At 42.3% G+C, this 26,855-nt stretch overlaps 1 protein-coding gene across 2 annotated transcripts in view; it reads right to left on the reverse strand.

Annotated features, from left to right (window-relative positions):
• Positions 1 to 26,855, reverse strand: part of mtmr12 (myotubularin related protein 12) — a 49,426-nt gene that overhangs the window by 463 nt on the left and 22,108 nt on the right. The window contains exons 4-16 of one of the 2 annotated variants that reach the window (XM_060907281.1): positions 25,416 to 25,488; positions 25,123 to 25,259; positions 24,944 to 25,031; positions 20,918 to 21,041; positions 20,435 to 20,510; positions 17,598 to 17,695; positions 15,456 to 15,580; positions 15,258 to 15,336; positions 15,093 to 15,163; positions 14,844 to 15,013; positions 10,670 to 10,846; positions 10,111 to 10,269; positions 1 to 5,864 (exon numbers count right to left, since the gene is read on the reverse strand). The exon at positions 1 to 5,864 is cut by the window's left edge and continues 463 nt beyond it. In XM_060907281.1, coding sequence (XP_060763264.1) covers positions 5,274 to 5,864; positions 10,111 to 10,269; positions 10,670 to 10,846; positions 14,844 to 15,013; positions 15,093 to 15,163; positions 15,258 to 15,336; positions 15,456 to 15,580; positions 17,598 to 17,695; positions 20,435 to 20,510; positions 20,918 to 21,041; positions 24,944 to 25,031; positions 25,123 to 25,259; positions 25,416 to 25,488 — 1,968 coding nt within the window. In that variant the 3' untranslated portion in view covers positions 1 to 5,273. Of the gene's footprint in view, positions 5,868 to 10,110; positions 10,270 to 10,669; positions 10,847 to 14,843; positions 15,014 to 15,092; positions 15,164 to 15,257; positions 15,337 to 15,455; positions 15,581 to 17,597; positions 17,696 to 20,434; positions 20,511 to 20,917; positions 21,042 to 24,943; positions 25,032 to 25,122; positions 25,260 to 25,415; positions 25,489 to 26,855 lie in introns of both variants that reach the window. The other variant, XM_060907279.1, reaches the window with a different exon arrangement.

The following is a 26,855-nucleotide window of genomic DNA, read 5'->3' on the forward strand; positions in this document are numbered from 1 at the left end:
AACTTTATTATGCTTTATATAATTAAGTCCATATTTTCAATGTGTAATCGTTACAATGCTTCGATGTTTTACAAGAAGTTGACAAAAAAAAAAAAAAAAAAAAGCATTTCTAAAAAAGCTCGATTCATAAACATTTAATATTCTCCAACTTCCTTTGCAAAATCCAACCAGTTAGTCATAATATTAAAATAATACCATTTTAACCAGATGTAATCAAAGTTGTTCAGTTCTTTTTTTTTTTTTTATTCCTGTGAATCATATTAAAGTATTCACCTCTGGTTGATTGGCGTCTTCCTGATTTTGGTTTCCTGTGTTTAAGAGACACTGTAAACCAGCAGATGGCACCAAAACAGACTTTTTTTTTTGTTAAATCTTGGGACATTCCATCAAAAAAAAAAAAAAAAAAAAATTCAATATATTAATTAAAACAATTTAATTAAAAAATAAATAAGGCATACTGTTTGCATATTTGCAAGATTTGAGAAGTTTGTCTTCGATTTTTTTTGATCGATTTGGATTTCAACCATGTGTGCGTTAGCTACCCATTTTAAAACAAAACCCCTCTCTCTCTCTCTCAAACCTTTTAAACCATTAAAACTGCAGTCAGTAGTTAAGGCACAAGACCAAATGAGGTATGCACCATAAGGCTGAGCAAAATTATATGCATTATATACTTTGTTATAGCAAAAAGGCAACATACAAAGGCATAGGTAACAATATCTTAAGTCGAAGTGTAATAATACATATAATAAAAACATCCTCTGTTTGAAAACATGGGCTGATTAATTGTCTCGAGCACATTCATTTGGAATAAGTTCTGAATTTTCTGAAACTCCCCTGCAATACTAGCCATGAGAGTCCGGTCAAAATTAATTCATAAATTAAAATTTTCTTCATTATGCATTTTTTTAAAATAGACATTTACGGTTATACAAGAAAAAGTGCTATTCGTTTATTTAGTGAAAAACAAAAACCGTCATACATCAGTAGCTGGGTTTCCATTGGAGCTGTGCACAAAATAGAAGCGATTTTTACAAATCGAGACAAAAAACAGTTATGAATGGTCCGTTTTTCCATTGAATGATGTGATGTGATGTGATTAAAGCTGGGTTTCTCCCCTCGTGATGCCCTTACAGAGCACTCTCTTTTTCAGAAAGGCAGCGTTTCCATTTGCTCGTCATGTCATGCGACTTAAATGTAAAAGAGATACGTTTCCATTTTGAAAAATATTGGGATAGTTTGCACTTTAGTGAGCCTAGCGGCGTTTGAACGAATTTAAGCGGGGGTCCGGGGGCGGCAGCTCCCGTATTATCAATAATAAATAAAGAAACGCTTACCTTGTTCTATTATATGTCGAAGTCATCAAAACTGGTGTTTGTCTGTGCTTTGGGATTGGTTGTTTGGGGGTTAGCATGACTTTTCGTGTATTTTAGCACCTGCTAAAAGGCAGAAGTCCCAAATATTGCTTTATCGAATTGTCTGAAAAACCACCTCATGCGAGCGTAGAAACATCTCTTTTCCAAAAGTCACGTTTTTAGGTCACATTTTCAAATCGTGCATTGAACAGGTTAAGGGGAAACGCAGCTACTGACGAGCCTCATGCCTTTGGTGGTAAGACCGACTGGTCCTATCCAAACTGGACTGTGCGCAACCTTGAAAATAAAATGCCTAACCAACATATTAGATGTACAAAAGAAGAACACTGTATTCCTGATTTAGCACTTGCATATATGCTTATAATAAACTTTAATTCTTATGGCTCAAGTCAGGGTTTCGACAGTCAGGTTCACCTACAGCATGAACACGGGTTTATCCCCCAGATCACAGAGTTAATTCACGATACAAAGATCTGCTCTTAAACCAAATCTAAAACCTTATTGATCTCTTCAAATCAGACAAAAAACACTTGTACTAGCCAAAGGTTCGACTGCACCCATTTACAGTAAGGGTTTAGTCATTATTTCAACTTTTTTCCACTTTCCATAATAAGACGTCTAAACCAGGGCTTTTCAAAGTGTGGGGCGCGCCTCCCCTAGGGGGCGCCAGAGTGCTTCGGGGGGGTGCAACGTGAGGAAAAATAAACCAGAATAAGTTACTATTGCGGACATTTAGCGAACTTCAGCTAGCCTTTGCCGGAGACAAAATGGATGGATTTTTAGTACCTAAAGCTACAGTGAGTGAGGAGACAGAGTCTGGGCCAAGCAAAAAAAGAAGGAAGTATGACCACGATTATTTAAAGTTTGGATTTTCATGGACTGGATCTGAAGATGCTCCACTGCCACAGTGTGTTGTCTGCCAACAGGTGCTAGCTAACGATGCTATGAGATGTTTAAAATGTGTAAAAAAAAAAAAAAATGGTTTAAAAAGCACAGATGTTTAAAATGTGTAAAAGAAAAAAAAGTGTACACAACCATTTTTTTTTTAAAGGTCCCATGGCATGAAATTTTCACTTTCTGAGGTTTTTTTTAACGTTAAAATGAGTTCCTCTGACCTTCTTAAGTCACCCCAGTGGCTAGAAATTTCATAATGTGTAAACCAAACTATACCCAACATTTGAGAATGGCGCGTCAAAACGGCGCGTTGATAAACTCTTCCCTTTACTACGTCAGCGAGGGAGATGATCCCCACACCCCCCCTCTGGATTCCCACCCACTGTATGGATTGCCCCGCCCAGTTGCAGTGAGGAGACCATAGAGGACACAACAACATGGCATCACCTAAGCGAGCGAAACATGGAAATTGCGCTGTACATGGATGTGACAACACAGAAAGGAGTCTGTTTTTACTGCCGACGGGAGAGCCCCTGAAGACGCAGTGGCTTAATTTTATTTACTCCAATAATACGCCGTCGAGTCTACCTAAGACGGTGTATGTTTGTCGGAAGCATTTTCCTGAGGAATGTTTCCACAACTTGGGACAGTACAGGGCAGGTTTTGCACATCAACCGTCACTGAAGCCTGGGTCCGTACCAAGCATCCCTGCCGCATCAGCCACAAACACCGAACAAGTAAGTGTATAACTGTTAAGTCGTTTTGCCGTGTTTTAAAATTGGTGCGTTAGCCTAGCAATGGCTACATTAGCTGTGCAGCTAACCGCTTCCTGCAGTTAGCCAGGTAATCTGCGCTACAAAACTAAAGAGCATGCAGCATGATCTGTTAAACTGAGTTTAGTCTGGAAATTGACTGTAACTTATGAGCTTATGTTTGACTATTGCTCCGCAATGCATGTCTTCTGTTGGATAAGCGATATGTTGCTGTCGTTGCTGCTTCTATCCTCTTTGGTTATGGAGTGCGTGTTCAAGCCTAGGGTATTATACGTTCGTAAACTACCACTCCGAACACTCTCACTCTCTGTGTCACGTTGAGTTTACGAAAGGAGTCCGAGGGAGAACGGGGTTTTGTCTTAGCAGCGTGGCTACAGGCGCTGATAGCAGCGAGTGTGTGTGTGCACGCAAACACTATACTACTAGTGTTGTACACACATTTTCCCACTCCCTTATTTAGACTTGTGAAGGAACCTGATTAGTGGTCATTTCTTCTTATGTTATGTATTTCTCATATTTATTTTTGTGCGTCTGTAATTTTCTGTCAGTATGTAGATCAGTATCAGTATTGCCATTGCTACTGTTCACACACAGCTAGCATGGCCGCAGCTTGGTCAAGCCCCTCCCCCTCCTCCCATGGCCCGCCCCCACCCTCTACCCTTCCCCGCCTCCTGCTTCTCATTAGCAAAACGACGCACTGGGAAAAGCGCTGAAATGGGGCTTTCTCCCAGGAGGCTATATCTACGTGCCGAGGGTTCATTTCGAGAAAGGCTGCGGATATAACATCCGGAAACCTCCACGAGCCCGTTTAAAGCATCAACAAACCACCATGCCATGGGACCTTTAATACGAATGGAACATTAAGTATAGCAACAACAAAAATTGTAAGGGGGGGGGCGCTGTTGTTTATTTGCTCTCTGAGAGGGGGCTGACTCTCCCACACTTTGAAAACCCCTGAGCTAAACTGTTAAAATATCATATATAGATTTTGTGACCCAAAAGTGTTCAAAGCTCCTTATATTTTAAAAATTCTTCAAATCTCGATTGTAACCTGCTCTTAAAATCTCAACAATGGATCTCACAAATGAACCTTTTCGTAACGTCGTGTGTAAATATTCTCCATCGGCCTAACCGAGTGATTTAGAAATATATTTCAGTAATACAGATTTTCTGCATAGCTATGAACGTGTTGATAAACGCGTGCGTGATATCACTTGTAAATTACTAAAGTGCATTCATGGCACAGCTGATTTGCATTCAGTGACGCACACAAACGTGAAAGCTCTCAGGAGGTGAAAATGACAAAATGGTAATAATAGTAATAAAAAATTTTTTTTTAAAGATATTTTTTGGGCTTTTTGCACCTTTATTGGATAGGACAGTGTAGAGACAGGAAATGAGCGGGAGAGAGAGAGAGACGGGGAGGGATCGGGAAATGACCTCGGGCCGGAATCGAACCCGGGTCGCCCGGATTTATGGTATGGCGCCTTATCCACCTGAGCCACGACGCCCCCAGTAATAAAAAATTTTTAAAAAGTGCCTCCTAATTACAGCATGTGTCAAATCATCCTATAATTCAGTGCATGAGCCAGAATAACCTTTCCTCTGTTTACAGGGTGACATTTCTTTTCTCTTTGGTCATAATTTAGGTATTTATTTTGGATCGTTATCTCTCTAGTCATTAATATGACACTATCGAGTGCCACAAAATCTTTAATTTGCACATTTAAATGAAAATACAGATATAGATACGAGTGCATTATATAAAACTTCTCCAATTATACAATTTGAAGATGATCAAAGTTTACACTGGCGAGTCTCCTTGTACGTAAAGTTCTCCTAGGGTGCAAACATTTGTCTAAACCGGACTTTGATGAATACATTTCTTGTTTTAATGCTGTTATGATTCACGAATAGATTTCTTAATATGCAGGTTGATCTAAGGCTCGTTGTCAAAATTTCAACATAGTGCTGCGTTAAACAGTGCGAATTAGTGTGCAGGGTGTTTTTTTTTTTTTTCTTTTTAGAGTCTTGAATCTTGTCTTGATGACTGCTTGGTATTTTTCAACCAGCGTCATGACTCGTTTAATTTATTCATTCTTCACTGTAGGTGTGTCAAAACTTTTGACTGGGACTGTATACCGTACATGCATGCATACAAAGAGACGCAACTCAAATACACTTGTAAGTCACGACAAAGCAGTGACCGAAGCAGTCAGGTCTCCTGCTCCTAAACAAAGCTCAGGACTTCACTGCTTTCGTCGTCTTGGCTCGCTAGCTTATCACTCACCATCAGACTATGGAGAAGGCTTGTGGGAATGGCAGGCTTGGAGCACCAGCTCCGACCAGAAGCGAAGGGGAAAGAGGACGACAGGCGTACAGAGGCCCGTGTCACTGCTATTGGCCTTGGCTGCAGGCGGCGGGTTACAGACTGTGTATCCCAGCATCCCCTGCCCTCTAGCTCACTCTGGAGCTCCTGCACTTGGGCCAGAAGCTCGGCAAGCTTATTCGTGACCGCCACGGAGCCTCCGCCCACGATCTGGCTGTCAGGGATCCAGCGGAGGCAGCGCTGTGTCCACAGACGCATGGCTGGTCCAGACAGACATGGCAGCAGAAGGCCATGAGGATCTGGTGGCCGACGCTGCCAAGCCTCGTAGAACTCGCTGGTGGACCCTGCCACAGAGCTCTCGGGCGACACCATCCAGCGGCTCAGGCGCTTTACACGAAGCAGCTTCTTCAGGCTGTCCGTCTCATCTTTGAAGAAACCCTTCTTCAAAGGCGTTTTAAATGCAGAGCTGGGCAAGGACAACTGCCTTTGGTGCTGCTGAGCAAAAATTTTTAAAACCTGTTACATTTCTCAAAAAGCACTGGGTATATAAATCAAAATGTTTTACATTTTATAACAACTAGGAGTGAAGTGCAGAAAAGCGATAGCTTATGCATGGATATGCTTTCAAAATGGATTTTAACTCAAGTTAGAGATCAGGACAAATCTTTAACAGGTTGAATGAAATTCAAAAAGGTTCAAGGGATCCTGCAGAGGATTTACTCCCAAACTTATTTTCAGTAAAAGTAGTTGCAGATTTCAAAAATCAAACTTGCAGTTTCAGAAGCCAAATAGTGTTCGAGAAAATTTTATTTTCTTTAAAATACCAGACGGGCTTCCTGCAGTGCTGAAGTACACGATGACATCAGGTAGTGGTCACTTGGAGCAACTCGGCTGTTTATATTCTCGGTTTACATCATAGTTTTATAAGTATTTTTACTGATCTCAGTTTTTTTTAAATAAGTATGCCTCATTGTGTAGCATATAAATGCCACAATGATGCTAAAAAGAAAGCACAAGCGGGAACTGGACGGCATTTCCACAGAGAAAATGCAAAGTGTGTTTGATCAACTGTGGCAGAGGGTCACCGACAGAAACTGGATCAGGCATGAGACCTCATGCTGCAAGATCTTTTTTTTTTTTTTTGCATGAGCTCCAGAAAGTGTGTAGTGCTACGCGTTCTAAAATCTTGGTTTAAAATGGCTCAACTAGCAACGCGACAGGACACTTTACGGTCTAAAATCTGTTTTAAATCATGCCACACACTTTGTTAATCTACCCAGCACCATGTAGATCATGTAAAAAAAATATATTTTAGAACAGGGGTCATCAAACTCCGGCCCGCGGGCTGACTCCGGCCCACCACCCCCCTTTGACTGGCCCCCAGCCCCTTTGCCTCCCACCACTTGAACCGGCCCTATGAGGCAATCCCCAAAAGTGGTCATGGCCTATTTTTTTTAAATTGCTTTTTGGCAAATAATAACACGTCTGCATCTTGTATTTTGTTGATTTTATCAATTAAAATTGATATTTAGTTATAAAATGAACTATTCATGTTTTCTGAATTTTCGTCATATGCTCGCGATCAAGCAGTGACAGGCAGCGCACGTGCAGAGAACTGTCAGTGTTCAGGACAGCAAAATGGCTAGCGGTAAGCGAAAAGTTGACAGAGAGTGCAGAGTTTTTAAAGAACAGTGGACCACCGATTATTTTTTCGTTCAGTGTAAGGACCGTGCAGTTTGTCTTGTATGTAAAGAAAGTGTGTCGGTTTTCAAAGAATATAATCTGCGTCGTCACTACGAAACCCGCCACAAAGAGTATGCTAGTTTGCGAAGGCAAACAAGAGAAGACAGGATTCGGAGGATGAAACGCGGACTGGCTGCACAACAGTGTATTCCTTCGCCAAACCCAGATCAACCAGGCTGCTGTCCGAGCTAGCTATAAGGTAGCTCACCTGCTAGCTACCCATGGAAAGCCGTTTACTGATGGGGACTTTGTTAAAGTATGCATGCTTGCTGTGGCCGAGGAGGTGTGTCCCGACAAGAAGGATGTGCTCAACGCGGTGAGTCTCTCCGCACCTACTATGACCAGGCGAACCAAAGATTTGGGGGACAACGTGTAGGACCAGCTGAATGAGAGAGCGTCAGAATTCGAGTTTTTTGCTTTGGCCATGGATGAGAGCAATGACGTGCAGGACACAGCACAACTGCTGTGATCTACTGATCTATTGCTCATATTATAATTTCACTGTTTTTTTTTTTTTAATGTATTTATTTTATAGGCCTATTTATTTGACCTTTATTAAGTGCTGCACACAATTATTATTAATATTAATAATATCAACAGGCCTACCTACAATTTATAATTTTCCACTCACCTTTGCCAGTGTCAATCACCTCAACTAGGCAGATGTTTCTTACCTTGACAGCTTTGATGTTATTTTTATTAGAAAATAAATAAAGGGAATATCTGTGGTATTTCAAATTAAAACAAAGTGTGAAGACTTGATTACTACTTTTGCAAACCACTAGTAAAGATAAATATGTGCCAGGAATCAAGTGTGGATATAGTAGTGGGGGATATAGTAGTGGGGGATATAGTAGTAGTGGGGATATAGTAGTGTGGGTATAGTAGTAGTGGGGGATATAGTAGTGGGGGATATAGTAGTGGGGGATATAGTAGTAGTGGGGGATATAGTAGTAGTGGGGGATATAGTAGTAGTGGGGGATATAGTAGTGTGGGTACAGTAGTGGGGGATATAGTAGTGGGGGATATAGTAGTAGTGGGGGATATAGTAGTGTGGGTACAGTAGTGGGGGATATAGTAGTGTGGATAGAGTGGTGGGGATAGAGTGGTGGGGATAGAGTAGAGTGGATATAGTAGTGGGGGTACAGTAGTGTGGGATAGAGTGGTGGGGATACAGTAGTGGGGGATATAGTAGTGTGGGTACAGTAGTGTGGGATAGAGTGGTGGGGATACAGTAGTGGGGATACAGTAGTGTGGGATGTAGTAGTGTTGATATAGTAGTGGGGATGGCCGTGCCAGGCTAGTAATCTCTACTACACAATGAGGCCTGCTGGTGGTCATATTTGTCTGGGTCATACAATTCTATGTTATATAGCTGACCCAACCCCGGCCCCCCATCACAGTCAGGAACGACAATGTGGCCCCCAGAGAAAAAAGTTTGGTGACCCCTGTTTTAGAGCGTGAGGTCTCGCATCTGATCCAGTTTCTGTCGGTGACACTTTACCACACACACTTTCTGTAGATCATGTACCAAAAAAAAAAAAAAAAAAAATTTACAGTGCAAGGTCTCATGCCTGATCCAGTTTCTGTCAGTGACCCTCTGCCACAGCTGATCAAACACACTTTGCATTTTCTCTGTAGAAATGCAGTCCAGTTCCTGCTTGTGCTTTCTTTTTAGCATCATTCTGGCATTTATATGCTACACAATGAGGCATACTTATTTAAAAACTGACACATTCGGTAAAAATACTTGTAAAACTAGCAAAACTATGACGTAAACAGAGAATATAAACAGCCGAGTTGCTCCAAGTGATCGCTACATGATGTCATTGCACGTGTCACCACCGCAGGAAGCCCATCTGGTATTTTAAAGAAAAATTCATTTTTCTCAAACACACTCTGGTCTCTGAAAATGAAAAGTGATTTTTTTTTTTTTAAAACCTGCGACTACTTTTACTTCAAGTAAGTTTGAGAATAAATCTGCTGGAGGATCCCTTTAATGTTAGAGCTGCAGCTAGGGTTTTATAAAATCAGTTTTTTCTCCATTATAGTATTGAACTTTAGAATATAATGACTGACTGGTTGTTGTACCCATACAAATTGGAAGATATATACTCAGCAAAAATAAAAACTTGACACTCTATTTTTCAAATAGTGTTTAGAAACTTTTCTTGAAAGAGTTCTTGTTGTGATTACGGTTAAATGCGTTGTCAAGGGCATTACGTCACACATTCATTCTACTGGTCGGGCCTACGTAGCACGTGCGAGAGCACTGCACGCTAAAATCACGTTTCCACGTGACACAAGTGACGTGACCTATTGATACGCGTGCAATTGATCTCACGGTAGCAGAGTAGAGTGTCATCTCAGAAAAACAAGGTTTTATGGTTAATTATTCGTTAATTTGCAATGCCACGACTGTCAAACATTCAGCGTGAACGTGCCATTGGCATGCTGAATACAGGAACATCCGTCACTGACGTCGCGAGGGTTATGGGATGCAGTCGACAGACCGTCCATAATCTCCAGACACGTCTCCATCAAACAGGAACCACTGGAACCCTCCACAGAACTTGCAGGAGCTTGGTGCCATGTTGGTACAAATATGGCGGCGCATTCCCCAAGCTGTGTTCAGACGCATCATCCAATCCATGAGGAGACGTTGTATCGCAGTTGTGAACGCCCATGGAGGACACACCCGATATTGACATGATTTCATTAAGTTGTGACTCACAGTTTTTGATCATGGACGTTGTCGTCGCATTTCCGGTGGAACCGATTCCATGACAAACCTGATCTGTATGCTATAGCATCTTTCATGACAAGATAATTGAATACAATCGTTATTTCAAACCCATTTTCCAAAATGTTCAAATTATTGACTTTGAAACGAGTGTCAAGTTTTTATTTTTGTTGAGTTTAGTATCATCGTGGTACAGCTTATTTACAGATAACAGAAAAATCACTGCAACACTGAAAGAAAAGCACAGTTCACCTTTCCCCGAGGACTTTTGCGTAAGGTTCTCTCTTGCTTGAGCTTCTCGCTGTACAGAGGGTTAAGGAAGAGCTGCTGGGCCTTGCAGTCAAACTGCACCGACCAGTCCCACACTGCAGGGCAGGTCAATGGGCCTCTTTGTGAGTACTGTGACTCGGCCTGCCAACAAAATCAAGCAAGAGTCGTGAACAGGAGGTGTGTGTGTTAGAAAATAATGGACGAGCACGCACTTGGGCTCACATTACAAAGACGGAACTGTTTGCTTTTTGGCCTGATGATACGGTACTGCGAATGCAGCATTAGTGTGTCATTACATTACTGCTATACTTGAACTGTCACATTATCACGTGTTTAACGAGTGTCTGTTCATTCAGCTTATGAAACGTATCAAGTCAGTCAAGTGCCTGATGCGCTACATTACAGAGGAATGCAAAACGACCAGTTTAAAAGCAAAGATAACCTTGAAAAGTGCATCGCCATTGTAAGTCAAAAGTCAATCAATTGCTAAACTAAAAAGTCAAACAACGCATTCTCATTACACATTAGATATTAGTGCTACCTTCATTGTGTTTTCCCTCTGGTGGGCAGAATTAAAGAGGAAAGTGCTGAAGACTGGCACGTGGACGCTGTCGGAGAGGACGGTCAAATACGTCTCAGAAAACTGGAACGCTGCGCTGTGTTGTTGAACCAGTTGCCACACACACTCCAGGAAAAGCAAGAAAACAGGGGACTGACACTGTGGAACATGCAAGTACAAGAAAACCTGAATATCTTATCTTCACTATGGGTGGAAATTTTAGGTTTTTGGGAAAAAAAAAATTGGTTAGAATGAGCTAAAAAACATGCCGCTGGAACTTTTTCATATTTTAGTGTGTTACAACTTGGAATTGAAATGGATTTACGCAAAATAAATGCATTTAATTTTTTCCCGGTCCGGTTTCCATCAAATCGTGCGCTCTGATTGGCTCGCGAGCAGTCTGGAATCCTACAATCCGGACCCTGGTTACAGACCTTTGGCGACTGGGTCGTTCACAACAACAAACATCGCAGCGATTTTTTTGTCAATTTATTTTCGCATTTCTCAGTATAACAGCATTAATTTTACAGCATGGATCGCGATAACGACAGTGTTCGGAGCGAAAGCGAGTTTTACTACCCTGATGAAGACGAAATAAAAGAAAACATTTCAGGAGAAAGCCGAAAACCTGTAACTGTTGTTAACGCCGAGCAAATCCAGCAGTTTATTGAGGAGCAAAGGGCAAAAAATACAACAAAAAAGACGCCCTACGACCTCAATGTCTTTGGGAAGTTCTGTCGAAACCTAAATGAAGGTCGAAAGGTGGAAGACATAGCTGGCGAAGAACTCAACATGTTGCTGTGCAACTTTTTCATGTCCGCAACAAAGAAAAAATGGCGATGTGTACGAGCCGTCCTCGCTCACGTCTTTCCAGAGAAGTATCCAGCGCTATCTGAATCAGGTTTGTTCTAAATATGGTTTCCCTTTCGGGCGCTCTCGTTTTCTGTTAGAATTTGGTAAAGAAAAAATAAATACATTATTTACCAGCTTAAGGTCGGTCTGTATTGTGAAATACTGTGACCGAGGCCTTGAAAATACTGACCGAGGCCCAGAGGCCTCGGTCAGTATTTTCAAGACCGCGGTCACAGTATTTTACGACATGGACCAACCTTAAGCTGGTAAATAATCTATTTTTTCGCGGTGCGGTTTCCATCAAATCCTGCGCTCTGTTTGGCTGGCGAGCGGGTCCGTATCCTACGGTACTGACCCCAGTTACAGACCTCTGGCGACTCGCTCGTTCACAACAAACATAGTAGCATTTTGTGTCAACATTTATCTTTATTTTATAAGATTTATTTATAAGATTATCAAATATCTTATACATTTTTGCCAGCATTTCTCAGGAAAATAGCATTAATTTTACAGCATGGATAGCGATAACGACAGTCTTCACAGTGAAAGCGAGTTTTACTACCCTGAGGAAGAAGAAATATAAGAAAACATTTCAGGAGAAAGCTAAAAACCTGTAACTTTTCCTAACACCGAGCAAAAACATCACTGAATCCTGAATGACTCAATTTTGTATAAATAGGGGACTACATAGGCGGCAAAATGTAGTTTTTTTTCCTGCCATGGAAATGCACTTGTATACCGAGGAGGAAGCAATTTGCATTACAGCCGTGAATGAGGATTCAAAATGGCGGCTCGGCTCGGTTTTCCCTTTCGGGCGCTCTCGTTTTCTGTTAGAATTTGGTAAAGAAAAAATAAATATATTATTTACCAGCTTAATGTCGGTCCGTATAGTGAAATACCGTGACCTCGGCCTTGAATAGTGACCTCAGCCCAGAGGGCCTCGCTCAGTACTTTCAAGACCTCGGTCACGGTATTTCACCATACGGACCTCCCGGCTGGTAAATAACATATGTATTATACAGACAAGTGTTTTACTGGGAAATACACGACTCGTATTTTCCATACAAACTATACGTTACTCAATATCCCGCATGTAGTTCGTATGAAAAATATGAGTAGTGCGTTTCCCAGTAAAACACTTGTTTCCATATATAAACTTTATATCTTTGCCATAGTGCATGTGTGTGTCTCAAAATCAGAGAATCAAAACTGACAAATCAATAGGTCACTTGTGAGGAAACTGAATTGTTTTGATAAATTTGGGTACTTTTTGTTTGTGAATGTGTCTATATAATACAAAGAGAATCACATGTTGGCTTGAAGATATGAAGTGTGTCTTCTCGCGTTGAAAAACTCGCACTTTTGATTCGAAATACATCGCAGATCTGAGTGACATTTAAATAATATTGGCTGGCATTGAGTGGTATATCAGATATATTCCATTCAGCTAGCATGATACTGAATGAGTCGAAGAGGAGTTCAATATCATGCTAGCTGAATGGAATACATCTGATGTACCATGAAAAAAAAAAAACAACCCAGCCAATATTATTATTATTACTACTAATAATAATACACATTCCTTTCGAGTGTTCAACACGTCTCTTTCAAAATTCTCCCAAAATCTTCCGTATTTAACGAAGCAAACCTGGCGGCCATGTTTGTTTTCAAATTGTCACAGTTGCTCACTAGCAATATCGTAAACCATATTCAACGCTCATTCTTCATTGGGTAGAGCAACGTGATACATGTAGGATAAGCGATATGCCAACAATATTGCGTGCTATCAAACCAAATGATGGAAACCGGCTAGAAGGGAATAGAACATGTTTATATCGACAAAGTGTCCTCTAGGTATAATAATTTCCGATATTTCACTCCGATGACATCACTCCCAGTATTTTCACGCTGACTTGACGCACGTAGTCAAAATTAACTTGAGTTTTGTTTTTTTGTGTGGATGAGTCCATATAATATAAAGAACATTACACACTGGCATGAAGATATGAGCTTTATCTTCTCGTGTTGAAAAATATTTTCACTCGCTCACGATGTATACATTCACCACATATCTTTGTGCAACGATGTAATATTGTCTGTCTAGACTATAACCAAGCCCTGAAGGACACTCTTCCAGACCTTTGTTGCAGACTTCTTTTGATAGCTCCTTCATGATGCCGTTTGTTTAGGCATGCTCTCAAACAAACTTCCAGACACGAGTGTATTCATCATGTGATCACATGGCAGTTTCGCCAGAACTTATTTAGGTGTTTCATATCAGTTGAAATGAACACTTGTGTAATCACTACTTTCCCACTTTTTTATTTAATTTGAAGTCAAATTTTAACCAATATTAGGTACAAGATGCCGCCGAACATTCGCAAAAAACAAACAAAAGTGCTAAGCACATGGTACCGCTGTCCAAAACTACAATCTTATAACTATTCTAGACATGTTTGGAGAATATGGGTTACTTCACATGCATTTTGACAAACATCTTACAATACAGTAAGTATTTAAATTTAATATGTTTATGAACTGGCGGCACGGTGGTGTAGTGGTTGGCGCTGTCGCCTCACAGCAAGAAGGTCCGGGTTCGAGCCCCGTGGCCGGCGAGGGCCTTTCTGTGTGGAGTTTGCATGTTCTCCCCGTGTCCGCGTGGGTTTCCTCCGGGTGCTCCGGTTTCCCCCACAGTCCAAAGACATGCAGGTTAGGTTAACTGGTGACTCTAAATTGACCGTAGGTGTGAATGTGAGTGTGAATGGTTGTCTGTGTCTGTGTGTCTTGTCCGGGGTGTACCCCGCCTTTCGCCCGTAGTCAGCTGGGATAGGCTCCAGCTTGCCTGCGACCCTGTAGAACAGGATAAAGCGGCTAGAGATAATGAGATGAGAGGAGACATTTATGAACTCAACTAAATGTGACCGTGTAGATACACAGCTTCCGACAACAACCACGAAAATGGCTAAATTAAATTAAACCACAAACGTTCTCGAAGCACGTCAGTAGCTCGTACGCTGCTGTATGACGTCTCCAAACTGCTCCATGGTGACATATGAGTCAGCATGCAGGTCAGGGATATGTCTCCTCGAACTGCTGCACAAACCCTACTGAAGCATGTGAACACTGATTCTATACCAGCCACACACACACACACACACACACACACACACACACACACACACACACACACACACTTCCACTGTAATTCATGTAGGCCTTATAGTGGACTCTGCTGCCAGTACAAGCATCTCTTGTTCCTCCATTCTCTTATAAAATCACTTTGTCCTTAGCAAGACTGAACTACCTCTTTGTCCTTCTGATGAAGGTGATTACATCGATCGAGGAAAGCGTGGCAGCCAGCCACCCACTCTTTCTGCACCAGGCCCTGAAAGCCTGCCAGTGTCCTGTAGTGAGGATCCAGCATAATCTGAACCAGGCTGGAAATGACGCAGCACAGGTCTGTACCTTCCTCCTCTGAAACACAAAAAAAGAGGCTTCACCTGCTGTCCAACATCTCAAATAAAACGTCAGGAAATGTACGGATATTACCTACCCATTATAAGGACATTGGTATTTTCCTTTTCGAGGCACTCTACCACTTCCACTGCTTTATGAAGACACTGTCTGGAAATAAAACCAACATGGGGGTTTCTCCAATTGTTCTCTCAACAGCTTTACATGTACAACTGTGTCTGGTTTAAGGCAAAATAACCGATACCTTATAATGTCGAGCCAGCCTGAGCTTTCAAGAGAGGAGAACCATTTGACATCCGACACCCAAAAATCAGTTGAATTATCTGTAAAAGGAAAGGGATTGAAACCTGACATATACACACAGATCTGTTATGAACATTTCAGTGCCCCCCCTCAGAACCAGGAAGTGGATTTTATGAATTATTTATAAATAAATAATCACCAATGAGAAAAAACTGCTTGAACTTGGTGTAAGACTGCTGAATGTCCTGAATGGCAGGAAGTGTTTCTGACAGATCCTCCGTTTTCACAGAATAAAGGTGGTTTTGAGCCACAGCCTGAAGCATTCTGGAACAAAGTGGGGAGGGAAGAAAAGAGGGGGGAGAGGAGAGAGAGGAAAAAAATAAAAGGAGAGAAAGCATTTTACACGGGGGGAAAGAAAAGCTGTTTTAAAAAGGACAAAAAGCAATAAGATTCAGGGGGGGGAATATTAAATTGTCTTTCGACATTTCTTCTGCCACTGAGCTTTTGGGTTCGTCAGTGGTTCTGTATCCATTTTGGAGATAATGCTAGCTGAAGACTGAGTAATGAGCTGTGACTTTTTGGACAACATTAAAAATCCTAACGGACATACAGTGGGGCAAAAAAGTATTTAGTCAGTCACCAATTGTGCAAGTTCTCCCACTTGAAAAGATGAGAGAGGCCTGTAATTTTCATCATAGGTACACTTCAACTATGAGAGACAGAATGAGGGAAAAAAAAAAAATCCAGAAAATCACATTGTCTGATTTTTAAAGAAGTTATTTGCAAATTATGGTGGAAAATAAGTATTTGGTCAATAACAAAAGTTCATCTCAATACTTTTTACTCAATACTCAATACAGAGGTCAAACGTTTTCTGTAAGTCTTCACAAGGTTTTCACACACTGTTGCTGGTATTTTGGCCCATTCCTCCATGCAGATCTCCTCTAGAGCAGTGATGTTTTGGGGCTGTCGCTGGGCAACACGGACTTTCAACTCCCTCCAAAGATTTTCTATGGGGTTGAGATCTGGAGACTGGCTAGGCCACTCCAGGACCTTGAAATGCTTCTTACGAAGCCACTCCTTCATTGCCCGGGCGGTGCGTTTGGGATCATTGTCATGCTGAAAGACCCAGCCACGTTTCATCTTCAATGCCCTTGCTGATGGAAGGAGGTTTTCACTCAAAATCTCAGAATACATGGCCCCATTCATTCTTTCCCTTACACGGATCAGTCGTCCTGGTCCCTTTGCAGAAAAACAGCCCCAAAGCATGATGTTTCCACCCCCATGCTTCACAGTAGGTATGGTGTTCTTTGGATGCAACTCAGCATTCTTTCTCCTCCAAACACGACAAGTTGAGTTTTTACCAAAAAGTTCTATTTTGGTTTCATCTGACCATATGACATTCTCCCCGTCCTCTTCTGGATCATCCAAATGCTCTCTAGCAAACTTCAGACGGGCCTGGACATGTACTGGCCTTAAGCAGGGGGACACGTCTGGCACTGCAGGATTTGAGTCCCTGGCGGCGTAGTGTGTTACTGATGGTAGCCTTTCTTACTTTGGTCCCAGCTCTCTGCAGGTCATTCACTAGGTCCCCCCGTGTGGTTCTGGGATTTTTGCTCACCGTTCTTGTGATCATTTTGACCCCACGGGGTGAGATCTTGCGTGGAGCCCCAGATCGAGGGAGATTATCAGTGGTCTTGTATGTCTTCCATTTTCTAATAATTGCTCCCACAGTTGATTTCTTCACACCAAGCTGCTTACCTATTGCAGATTCAGTCTTCCCAGCCTGCTGCAGGTCTACAATTTTGTTTCTGGTGTCCTTTGACAGCTCTTTGGTCTTGGCCATAGTGGAGTTTGGAGTGTGACTGTTTGAGGTTGTGGACAGGTGTCTTTTATGCTGATAACGAGTTCAAACAGGTGCCATTAATACAGGTAACGAGTGGAGGACAGAGGAGCCTCTTAAAGAAGTTGTTACAGGTCTGTGAGAGCCAGAAATCTTGCTTGTTTGTAGGTGACCAAATACTTATTTTACCGAGGAATTTACCAATTAATTCATTAAAAATCCTACAATGTGATTTCCTGGATTCTTTCCCCCCATTCTGTCTCTCGTAGTTGAAGTGTACCCATGATGAAAATTACAGGCCTCTCTCATCTTTTTAAGTGGGAGAACTTGCACAACTGGTGGCTGACTAAATACTTTTTTGCCCCACTGTATTTTAAACCTGTTAACCCAGAACATGCATTTTAACAGCAGACGCAACACAAAATGGTGAGGCTTGAGTCATAACTTGAGAGCTAAATGGAAGGTGAAACACTATATCCAGTGTTTAATCATGCATACCTCTCCATGTAGGTCTGTACAACCCCATCCTCCTGACTTGTGGGCACAGAGGAAGATTTAAATAAAGCACAGCCGCTATGGTGGGACCAGCACCAAATCTTGAAAACAAAATAATTTAAAAACATAAATGACACTCTTACATAGGTGAAAAACCTTACACAGAGGGGAACCGTCATGGCCTTCGAGGCCTTCAGAGAAGGCCTAAACCTGTCAGCATTTAAAATGTTATAGTTAATTTTTCATTCTTTAATTCTTTCATAATTTCATTATAATTATTCGCTTCTAATTCAGCTTCATTTTCTGTCAAATTTGCTTCAGAAATGAAAGGGTTACTGTCCTGAAAACATTAAAACAGAGTTATCCGATTAGATTTTTTGTTTGTTGTCTCTCGGCTGAGAAGAGTTTAGAGCCGGCTCACTCATTGGTTAGGACTTCATTGCCGGGACAGAAGGCCATGGCAGTTTATGTCGGAAGGGACAGATGAATTAACCAATCAGAGTTTGATTTATAGTGGGAGGGACCAAAAATGTATCACCCTTGGCCTCCTCGAAGGCTAACACGAGCTTAATCGCGAGTCGTTTATCAGTAATGTTTGTGAATGCTAATAGAAGCGGTCAAGCCAGTGCTACTGAGAGCAAGTAGCACAGACTAACGACCGAGAAACTAAGCCCATGTTTACATTAGACCGTATCAGCGGATCATCAGATCAACGTTTTTAAAACGATTAGTGTGCACACAGCAACACCAATACACGATTTGCGTGCACACAGCAATACCAATACACGGATACGCTCGGCTCCGCAGGCATCCTGCGCTCCAAATCACTCCGCCCTGAACAGCGAGTGCCCTCTGGAGGGTGCGCACTCCGGCCCTGCGCAGCTCACAGAGCGCGCGAGTGAAGCGCACGAGCAGTGATTCGGGACTGAGCCGCTGTGTGTGTGATCCCAGTGCATATCACTTACCACTTGCAAGTGGAAGGATGGCAAGCCTAAAGACAATCATAACTACACAATGGGCAGTATTTGCATCAGTATTTGCAGTATTTTCATACTTTTATACTCTTTAATGAAAGGTGATACAAGGCGGAAGTCCGCGCCGTTTTTCAGCAGTCGCGTCACATGACCAACGCCAGCGAATCAGGAAGGTGGATGTCACAGTGACGTTGTCCAGTGAGACGCCAGCTAGAGCTCAGCACAGCGTATCCGCGTATTCTCAATGTTTACACAGCACCGGACCAGACACGATCTGGATTGAATACGTGGACGCTGGCGGATTCCCGTTTCCCAGTGGTTTAATGTAAACGGACAGTGCATCCGCGAAGAAAATGAGACAGATACGGTCTAATGTAAACGTAGCCTAAGATTTCTGTCTCCAGACTCTTTTTCCCCACACACACGTCAACAGAGCTGACCTCTAGTAGTGGCAGGGTACCAGGTAGCTGACCCAGAGCTACCTGGTACCCTGCCACTAATCCCTTGCAAAATCCTTTGCCCTGTTGCTTTTTTGGTGTATCTAAGTTCTGGCTGAGCTGAAGTCCCAGCTCTAATAGTAACAGTTCGCCATTGATGTACACTACATGGCCACTATATTAAACAGAGTCGGTCCCCTTTACTGTTATAACCATCTCTGCTCTTCTGGGAAGGCTTTCCACTAGATTTTGGAGCGTGGCTGTGGGGATTTGCTCAGTCAGCCACAAGGGTATTAGGTAGGTTGGGTACTGATGTCAAGAGAGAAGACCTGGTCATCAACCTTGAAACCATGTCTTCATGGAGTTTGCTTTGTGCACGGTCATGCTGGAACAGGTCTGGTTTGAGTCAAGGAAATCCTATCGTCATTGTGTGCTTCCAACTTTGTGGAAACGGTCGGGGAAGAACCACATATAAACACCTCCTTTCCACCAACATGAACTAGGTGCTCGTGCCGTTTTGGAATTGGTTCAACTCGCAAACTTCCTAAGAGCCGGTTTGCTTTCCTACATGCTACAGCGCCACACCATTACGTCACTGTACATGTCTGTATAGGTCTCTGCTTTCCCAGCAATGCTACTGCCAAGCACAACAATGGTTTTAGTTCATAAAGTTTTAATTGGTCACGATAATCCCACCACCTAGTCCCTGATGTAAGCAGCAAGAATCGCTTCGAGATAAGCAAAGAGTTGGTTCTGCTCTCGAACCAGTTTTCCTGGCAGTTCTTTGGCTCTTAAAACATGAAGAACTGGTTCATACCCTCGAACTACCTTGGTGGACAAAGGGTGTGTATCTTTGGTGTTATTTTCGTGTTTTAAACACACCCTTCTGGATATGGTAAAAACAATTTCTCATGGATGCACTAGAGTGAGTAAAGAAGTCTATATTTCTAGCTGCCATTTACTTACTCAAAATGTACGGTCAAAGTTACACATCCATTTGAAGTGATAGTTTTCTTTACCACTTTTTTTTTTTAACTAAACCCACAAATACTGAACAGCTGAATCAGAGAACACAAACACATGTACTTCTCTGTCCAATTGTCTTTAGTTTCTTTTTGTAAATCAACTTATCATCTTACTAAACAGACCAGACAAGCGAAAAGTCTCTGAAAGCCTGAAACAAGCTGCTTCCCTTTTTACTGAGTTTTCTTTAGTCTCATAATTTACATACATGCATGTGATTGGCGACAACAAGCCACAACAGTTCCTGTTTAAAACCCTGGTTCTGCTACAGTACGTTTCGAGTATTCGGTTTAATCTGTTAATTATTTGCTAGGTCTGCATTCAGTGTGCCTGAGACAAACGCCTCAGCACATGCTGCAACTAATACATACACACACACACACACACACACACTAGAAACACTTACTGGCAACCCATTTCCTGGGAATTGATCTAAATCCTGATCGGTGATAGCTGCTGGAATGATGAAGTACTTTGGTAATCTACAAAGAAATGTGAACATTATATGAACTGAACTAATAACACAAACTATTATTAGTAACTGGGCCAATTAACCCCTTCAATGCCCTTGGACGAGTCACGTACGTCATGAAATCTTTTATCACCGTGCCTTATGACGGACACTACTTGTCATAAACACCTCCTTTTATGTACCTTACATGGCACGTTACTTTTACTTCACAGTGGCACATATGAATTACAGTCAACGCCTAAAACATTCTTCCGTCAAAAGGCACAGCAGTAAAAGATTTCATGAAGTCCGTGACTCGTCCAAGGGCACTGAAGGGGTCCCAATGAATGACGATCATGAAACCATTAAGTGTAATCTTGCTACTGGGTCAAATCGTGACGATTCTTAAATCCGTTTCACTGAGAAGTCATCACTTACTTTGTGGAAAGTTCGAAGTTCTCGTTTTTAGCCGTTATTCTACACGTTCCTTTGGTCCTTTTCATTTCTTGCATCCAGTCATCTGGTGAATCGAACATAACAGTCTTCTGTGCTGCATGTCTTTCTGAAAGGTCAAAGCCAGAAAGGCACTGAATTACTTTTGTACGTACTGATTAGAGGCTTCGGTGAGTAACCAATTTAGATACATTTTGAAAGAACTCGAGTATTTCCTCTCCCTCTGTTCCTTTTTTTAAATATTTTGACCATATGTTAAACAGTTAGCAAAGGCGTGTAAATTGGACAGCTGTTGTGCCAGTTGGTAGACTATGTAGGCGATGATATAACGGTACTTGAGACTGTATAACAGTTGGAAGCATGTCGGCTGTGACGGCGACAATAAAAGCATCAAGTCAAATCTGCAAAATGTATTTTTCCACTTTTCTTGATCGCCTTCCCAATCATGAGCAGTCAGGAGAATTTCATTTCATTATACAGGGTTCTCACTAGGCCTTTTCAGCGTATGGGGCCGACACGCGAATAAAAAGACTTGTCAATCTTGAAAATGTCGTCTTTTGTTTAATTTTCTCTCGTTACTCCCACGCAGTGGCGACGGCGCACCACAATGTGAATGCTCTACATTCAGACGTACTCCATTCCCCGTCTACGTAAGCGCCCAGTGCATCGCTGCCCGAGTAGTTCTGTGGAGACGGTCACTGATCACGCTGGTCCGGTTTACTTCCTTCCTTATGCTGTGTTTGCAGTAGAGTTCCAGCCATGTCAAGAGGCACTTGCACGACATGTACGTAGTATGTGCCGGTCCCTGAGTTAGATCTGGATAGTCATGGACTGTAATTGAATGGCTGAAGCTGAAAATAAAGCTGACACTTGTGGCCCTTTTCCACTACCCTTTTTCAGCTCGCTTCAGCTCACTTCAGCCCGACACGGCTCGCGTTTCAACTACCAAAAAACAGCACGACTCGGCTCGCTTCAGCCCTGCTTAGCCCCTAAAACTCGCACCGTTTTGGAGTGGGGCTGAAGCGAGCCGAAGCGAGCCGAGTGAGGCTGGGGGCGTGAGCAGACACTCCCCTGTGCACCGATTGGTGAGGAGGAGTGTCCTCACATGCCCACACACGCCCCGCGAGCACGCTGGGATCTGTAAACACCGCAAACCCGGAAGAAGAAGAAGAATTACGAATTACGAGAATTTCTGAAGCCTTATGCGCCTCGCCTCATCTATACGCTCTTGCCAGTATCTGTTGGCGTTGTCGGTGACAACAAGCCACAGAACCAAGACCAGCAACACTAACGACTCCATGTCCTCCATGTTTATTGTTTACTATTCGGGTCGTGAGACTACCGCTTAAAAGATCACTGATGTCACTGTTTGCGCCGCCTAACGACATCACGTGACGTCCACCCACTTTCGCTAACTCCACCCAATGTGTCCACCCACTTCCAGCCAGCACGGTTCAGCGCGGTTGTAGTCGAAATGCAACTCCAACAGCCCCGCTCAGCCCGACTCAGCACGGCACGGCTCAGCCCGACTCAGCCGCGTTTGTAGTGGAAAAGCGGCATTGGTGAGCATCAACTGGCTGTTTTATTCTTATTACATAAATGCGTCACCAATATAGTTGAATATTAATTATAATAAGTCTTCAATCAAAAACAAGTCACAGCAGCTTCAGGCAAAAAAAGAAAAAAATCTCCAACATGACCAAAAAAAAAAAAGTGACTTTCAGGGAGGCTTGCAAGTGCCAGGAAATGCACTAGAATGCATCTCTGAGCATGTCAAACCCGTGAGCTTTCAGGGGCCCAAGGTGGCCCCCAAACCCCCAGCTGTTATGACTGGTGCCACTACGCTGATATTTTGGTCTAGCTAGAACCCTGATTATTGTTTAAACGTATAATTGTTTTTATTCTGAATATACATCTATGGAATCAATTTTGTGCCAAAATGTTCATACAATACTTTTGAAATATCAAACAAAAACGACAAATCAAAATACAAAAAAAGTCAATTTTTTTTTAGACTGGCAAACAAATTATTCGTGTAATCGTGCAAACTATCAGTCTATTACTCTTCAGAAACCTTTTATTTTTGTTCCGCGTCTTTCTCAGTTTTGTTTGACGTAATTTATTTTGGTTGCGATTCCAGCTCTCCTTTGCGCTCCCTGACTTTTTGCTTGCAGTTATGGCACAAACTTCACGTGTGGGTGGGCTGTCCAGGAATGCATTCCCATTGGCTAACTTGTGTTTGACTGACAGCAACGCTCAGCCATTCCTCCGGAGGCTGTTGCGGCCACTTCCTACTCGGATTTTGTACTACTGCAACACATACAACACATTTGTCCCGTATTTACACTTTGTTGAATTAATTCAATATCATAGTCGCCACTGAAGTCCACTCGATCCTTGTTTACCGTCAACGGATCGGTCACTCGTCAAACAGTCCGCCAGAATCCGAGTAGGGAATGGCTGAGCGTAGCGGTCAGTCAAACACAAGTTACCCAATGGGAATGCATTCCTGGACAGCCCGCCCACACGTGAAGTTTGTGCCAAAACTGTAAGCAAAAAGTCAGGGAGCGCAAACGAGAAAGCTGGAATCGCAACCGAAATAAATTACGTCAAACAAAACTGAGAAAGACGCGGAACAAAAATAAAGGTTTCTGAAGAGTAATAGAGATCTTGCAGTCACGTGACCGGAAAGTACACAACCACCATCTTGTCGGTCAAAAACACCGCTGAATACTGCTGCACTCGTGTACAGAATGGATCAATTTCAACCGACGGACTACACGGCTCATTTTTCTAATGAACAGATAACTAGATATATGTCTAAAATAAACGATCTACAGATTTGTGACCCTTATGGCTTTCCGGACGGAGTTTTCACGACCAGATTTTGAACTGCCAGCGGAATACCCGGACGTGTATGATTACCTCATCAACTTTCCCTCGCTGTTCAGTGGTGAAGCACTGTGTGCTTATAAATCTCTGCACAGTTATCTTTACAGAAATTCAGGATTTGTCAGCGACTCAGATGTGGCATCTTGTAAACAAGAAAATGATCCTCACTGGATGGGTAAGTCACTTAAGTATTGAGTATAGCACTGACCAGCCGATTATAGAATAAGGTAATTCCAAATCGTCCGTCTTGTTTACATGGATCTGGCGTTGGAGAGGTAGAGGCTTGGCAGTGGAGGTTTGAGTAGCTGTTTTCTGAGCTTAGTCAACAGGCCGGCTCTGCCTGTAGCCTGGCTTTTGCTTCGGCTCCCGGCGCTGCCTCCTTCGCTTTGCTTCCGATAACAATCCACGGAGACCCCGCTGGTCTCGCAATCTGGTCTCGTCCGGAATGGTTTTTTTTCTCGTCCGGAATGTTGTGCATGCGATGGAAATCGCTACAAACCGTCATTTTCTGGTGGAAACCAATGTCCAGTAAGTCCATACGGTTGTAGTGGATATTGAAGTCCGGTACAGACGAACAACACGCAAAAATACACACAAAAAACATAAAAACCGTGCACAGGTAGGGAGAGCTTGTAGCCGCAGCCGTTGTAGTAGAATTGTACATAGTAGGGTTTTCCAGAAGAAAAGGTAGAAGTAAAAGCAGAAGTAGAACCAGAAGTAGAAGGCGGAATATGGCGTTTGACCGACACGATGGCGTCTGTCATAATCTGGATCGGCTGTGACGTCACATGCAAGATCTCTATAGACTGATATTTTGCACGATTACACGAATAATTTGTGTGCCAGTCTAAAAAAATTGACTTTTTTTGTATTTTGATTTGTCGTTTTTGTTTGATATATTTCAAAAGTATTGTATGAACATTTTGGCACAAAATTGATTCCATATACATCGTGCTATTACTCAAAAATGATTGAGGATTACATTCTCTTCGACACACTTCATGAATACACGAGCAATGTATGAATTATTAAACTATAAAATTGTGTATAACCTCGTATCAAAGTTAAAATACCACCATTCACATGAAGTAAAACTAGATTCAAGATGAAATTTGATACCTGGTCTTGCTGCATGAGAATACGAAAAAGCAAAGACACATTTCAGAGACTTTGGCTCCAGGCAGTGATGAACAATACCCCGAAATATCTAAAGCAAAAAAAAAAAATAAAAATAAGGGGGCACGATCATTAGATTAAATTCATGTTAAAACTTTATTTGTATGAGAAGATCCAAGTACCTTTCTGGCATCCTCTTCTTTGGTGTAGGTTAAACAGAACTGGAAGACGCGCAGGTCTTTACAGTGAATGATCATTTTGGATGGATATTTATTTGGCAGAAAGCTTCCAGTGATCAACTTTTTCTTCTCATCGTAAACTGTGGAACAGACGAGAAAGTACGATGTTAGAGCTTAAGAATTAAACGACTGAAAATATGAACGGAAGATGTGTGATACGAGATCATCACTATAAAAACAATAATAAGGAATGAAAGTGAGGATTTTATTTATTTAAATCATTGTTGTTTAACTACCTCCATAGACATGGTCCACACACATTAGAGGAATGTCATTTTCTCCATAGAGCTTATTCCTGAAGTGTTGGGTCTGCAAAAAAGGATCACAACAGCATTTCAAAGACTCGAAGGAATAATCCACACTGAACGACTTCAAACGTCATCTTCAATGGGGCCCGAGATTTATTTGGTAAAAAGTAACTTTAAGGCCCTGTCCACACGGCAACGGATTCAGCAGGGCTGTGAAATAGAAATGACAAAATCCGAGGAAACAATTTTAGCAGGGTGTCTGGGGGGAGCAGTCCCCGAGGAGCCGGGGGCCCGCAGGGCCCCAGAAGCTGAACAGATTTTGTGTATATTGATAGATTTGAAGCATCTCCTGAAAGCAAATATTTTCTCAACCATGCCATTTAATTTGAACTGTTTATTATAAATTAGTGCTGTCAAGCGATTAAAATATTTAATCGCGATTAATGTCGCGACTGTCATAGTTAACTCGCGATTAATCGCAATTTAATCGCACATTTTTGTCACATGAAAAACCATTGTAATTCTCTTATCAGCATAAAAAAAGTGAATGGGCTTGCTCACCGTTCGAACTACGGGGGTACTCGGGGGATCCGAGATCCCTTGAAAACATGATTTGGGAAATGTTGGGGGGTCTCTAAAATATTGGCAAAATGATGTTTATTGACATAGCAATCGTGTGTAACGGGAAGCATTTGCATATCCGAAGTGAGCGCGCGATGGAGATCCGCACTCTGAGACAAGCGCAAGCACCCCCCCAAGGGAAAAAAGGGACCCCCCGAAAATATCGGCATAGTTCGAACACTGGTTGTACCAATGGTTTTTTTTTTTTACTGCAGAGCATAACACGTCTTGTCACAGCCACTACAAAGTGGGGCTGGAGCCGCCGATAGGAAAACGAAACCTAAGCCGAGCACCGTGGCTCTTCGGGGGAGGGCAGAGGACTCTGGCTGTGCGGGGCGTGGCATCATGTCACAGAGCGTTAATCTCGCAATAAAAAAATTATCGTCGTTAAAATTGAGTCAAGTTAACGCGTTAATAACGTGACATTTTTGACAGCACTATTATAAATTGAATATATAAATGTGAACAAGATGGTCTACCTGGTAATCTATAGTTCAACAGCTTCAATTTCACCAATTCCGCATGTTTTTTTCCTTTAACATGGTCAACCAAACACGTTCTTCCACCAGAACCGTACTTCACATCCTGATGGCACAAGATGCAGTAAGCTTTCCCCGGTTCTTTTATCTTCCGTATGTGCTCATGGAGATATTCACTACCGGCTTTAAACTCCAGCCATCGCCAATTCCATGGATTTTTGATGCCGTTTTCCTTGGCAAATGTTTTTGACATCGTCGGTCTCACCGTCCTCCCTCTGAACGATGTCCCTCCGTGACACGGACATACCGCGAAATTCTCCTTTTCAAA

This window comes from Neoarius graeffei, chromosome 24, assembly GCF_027579695.1.
Source record: "Neoarius graeffei isolate fNeoGra1 chromosome 24, fNeoGra1.pri, whole genome shotgun sequence".
Lineage (NCBI taxonomy): Eukaryota > Metazoa > Chordata > Actinopteri > Siluriformes > Ariidae > Neoarius > Neoarius graeffei.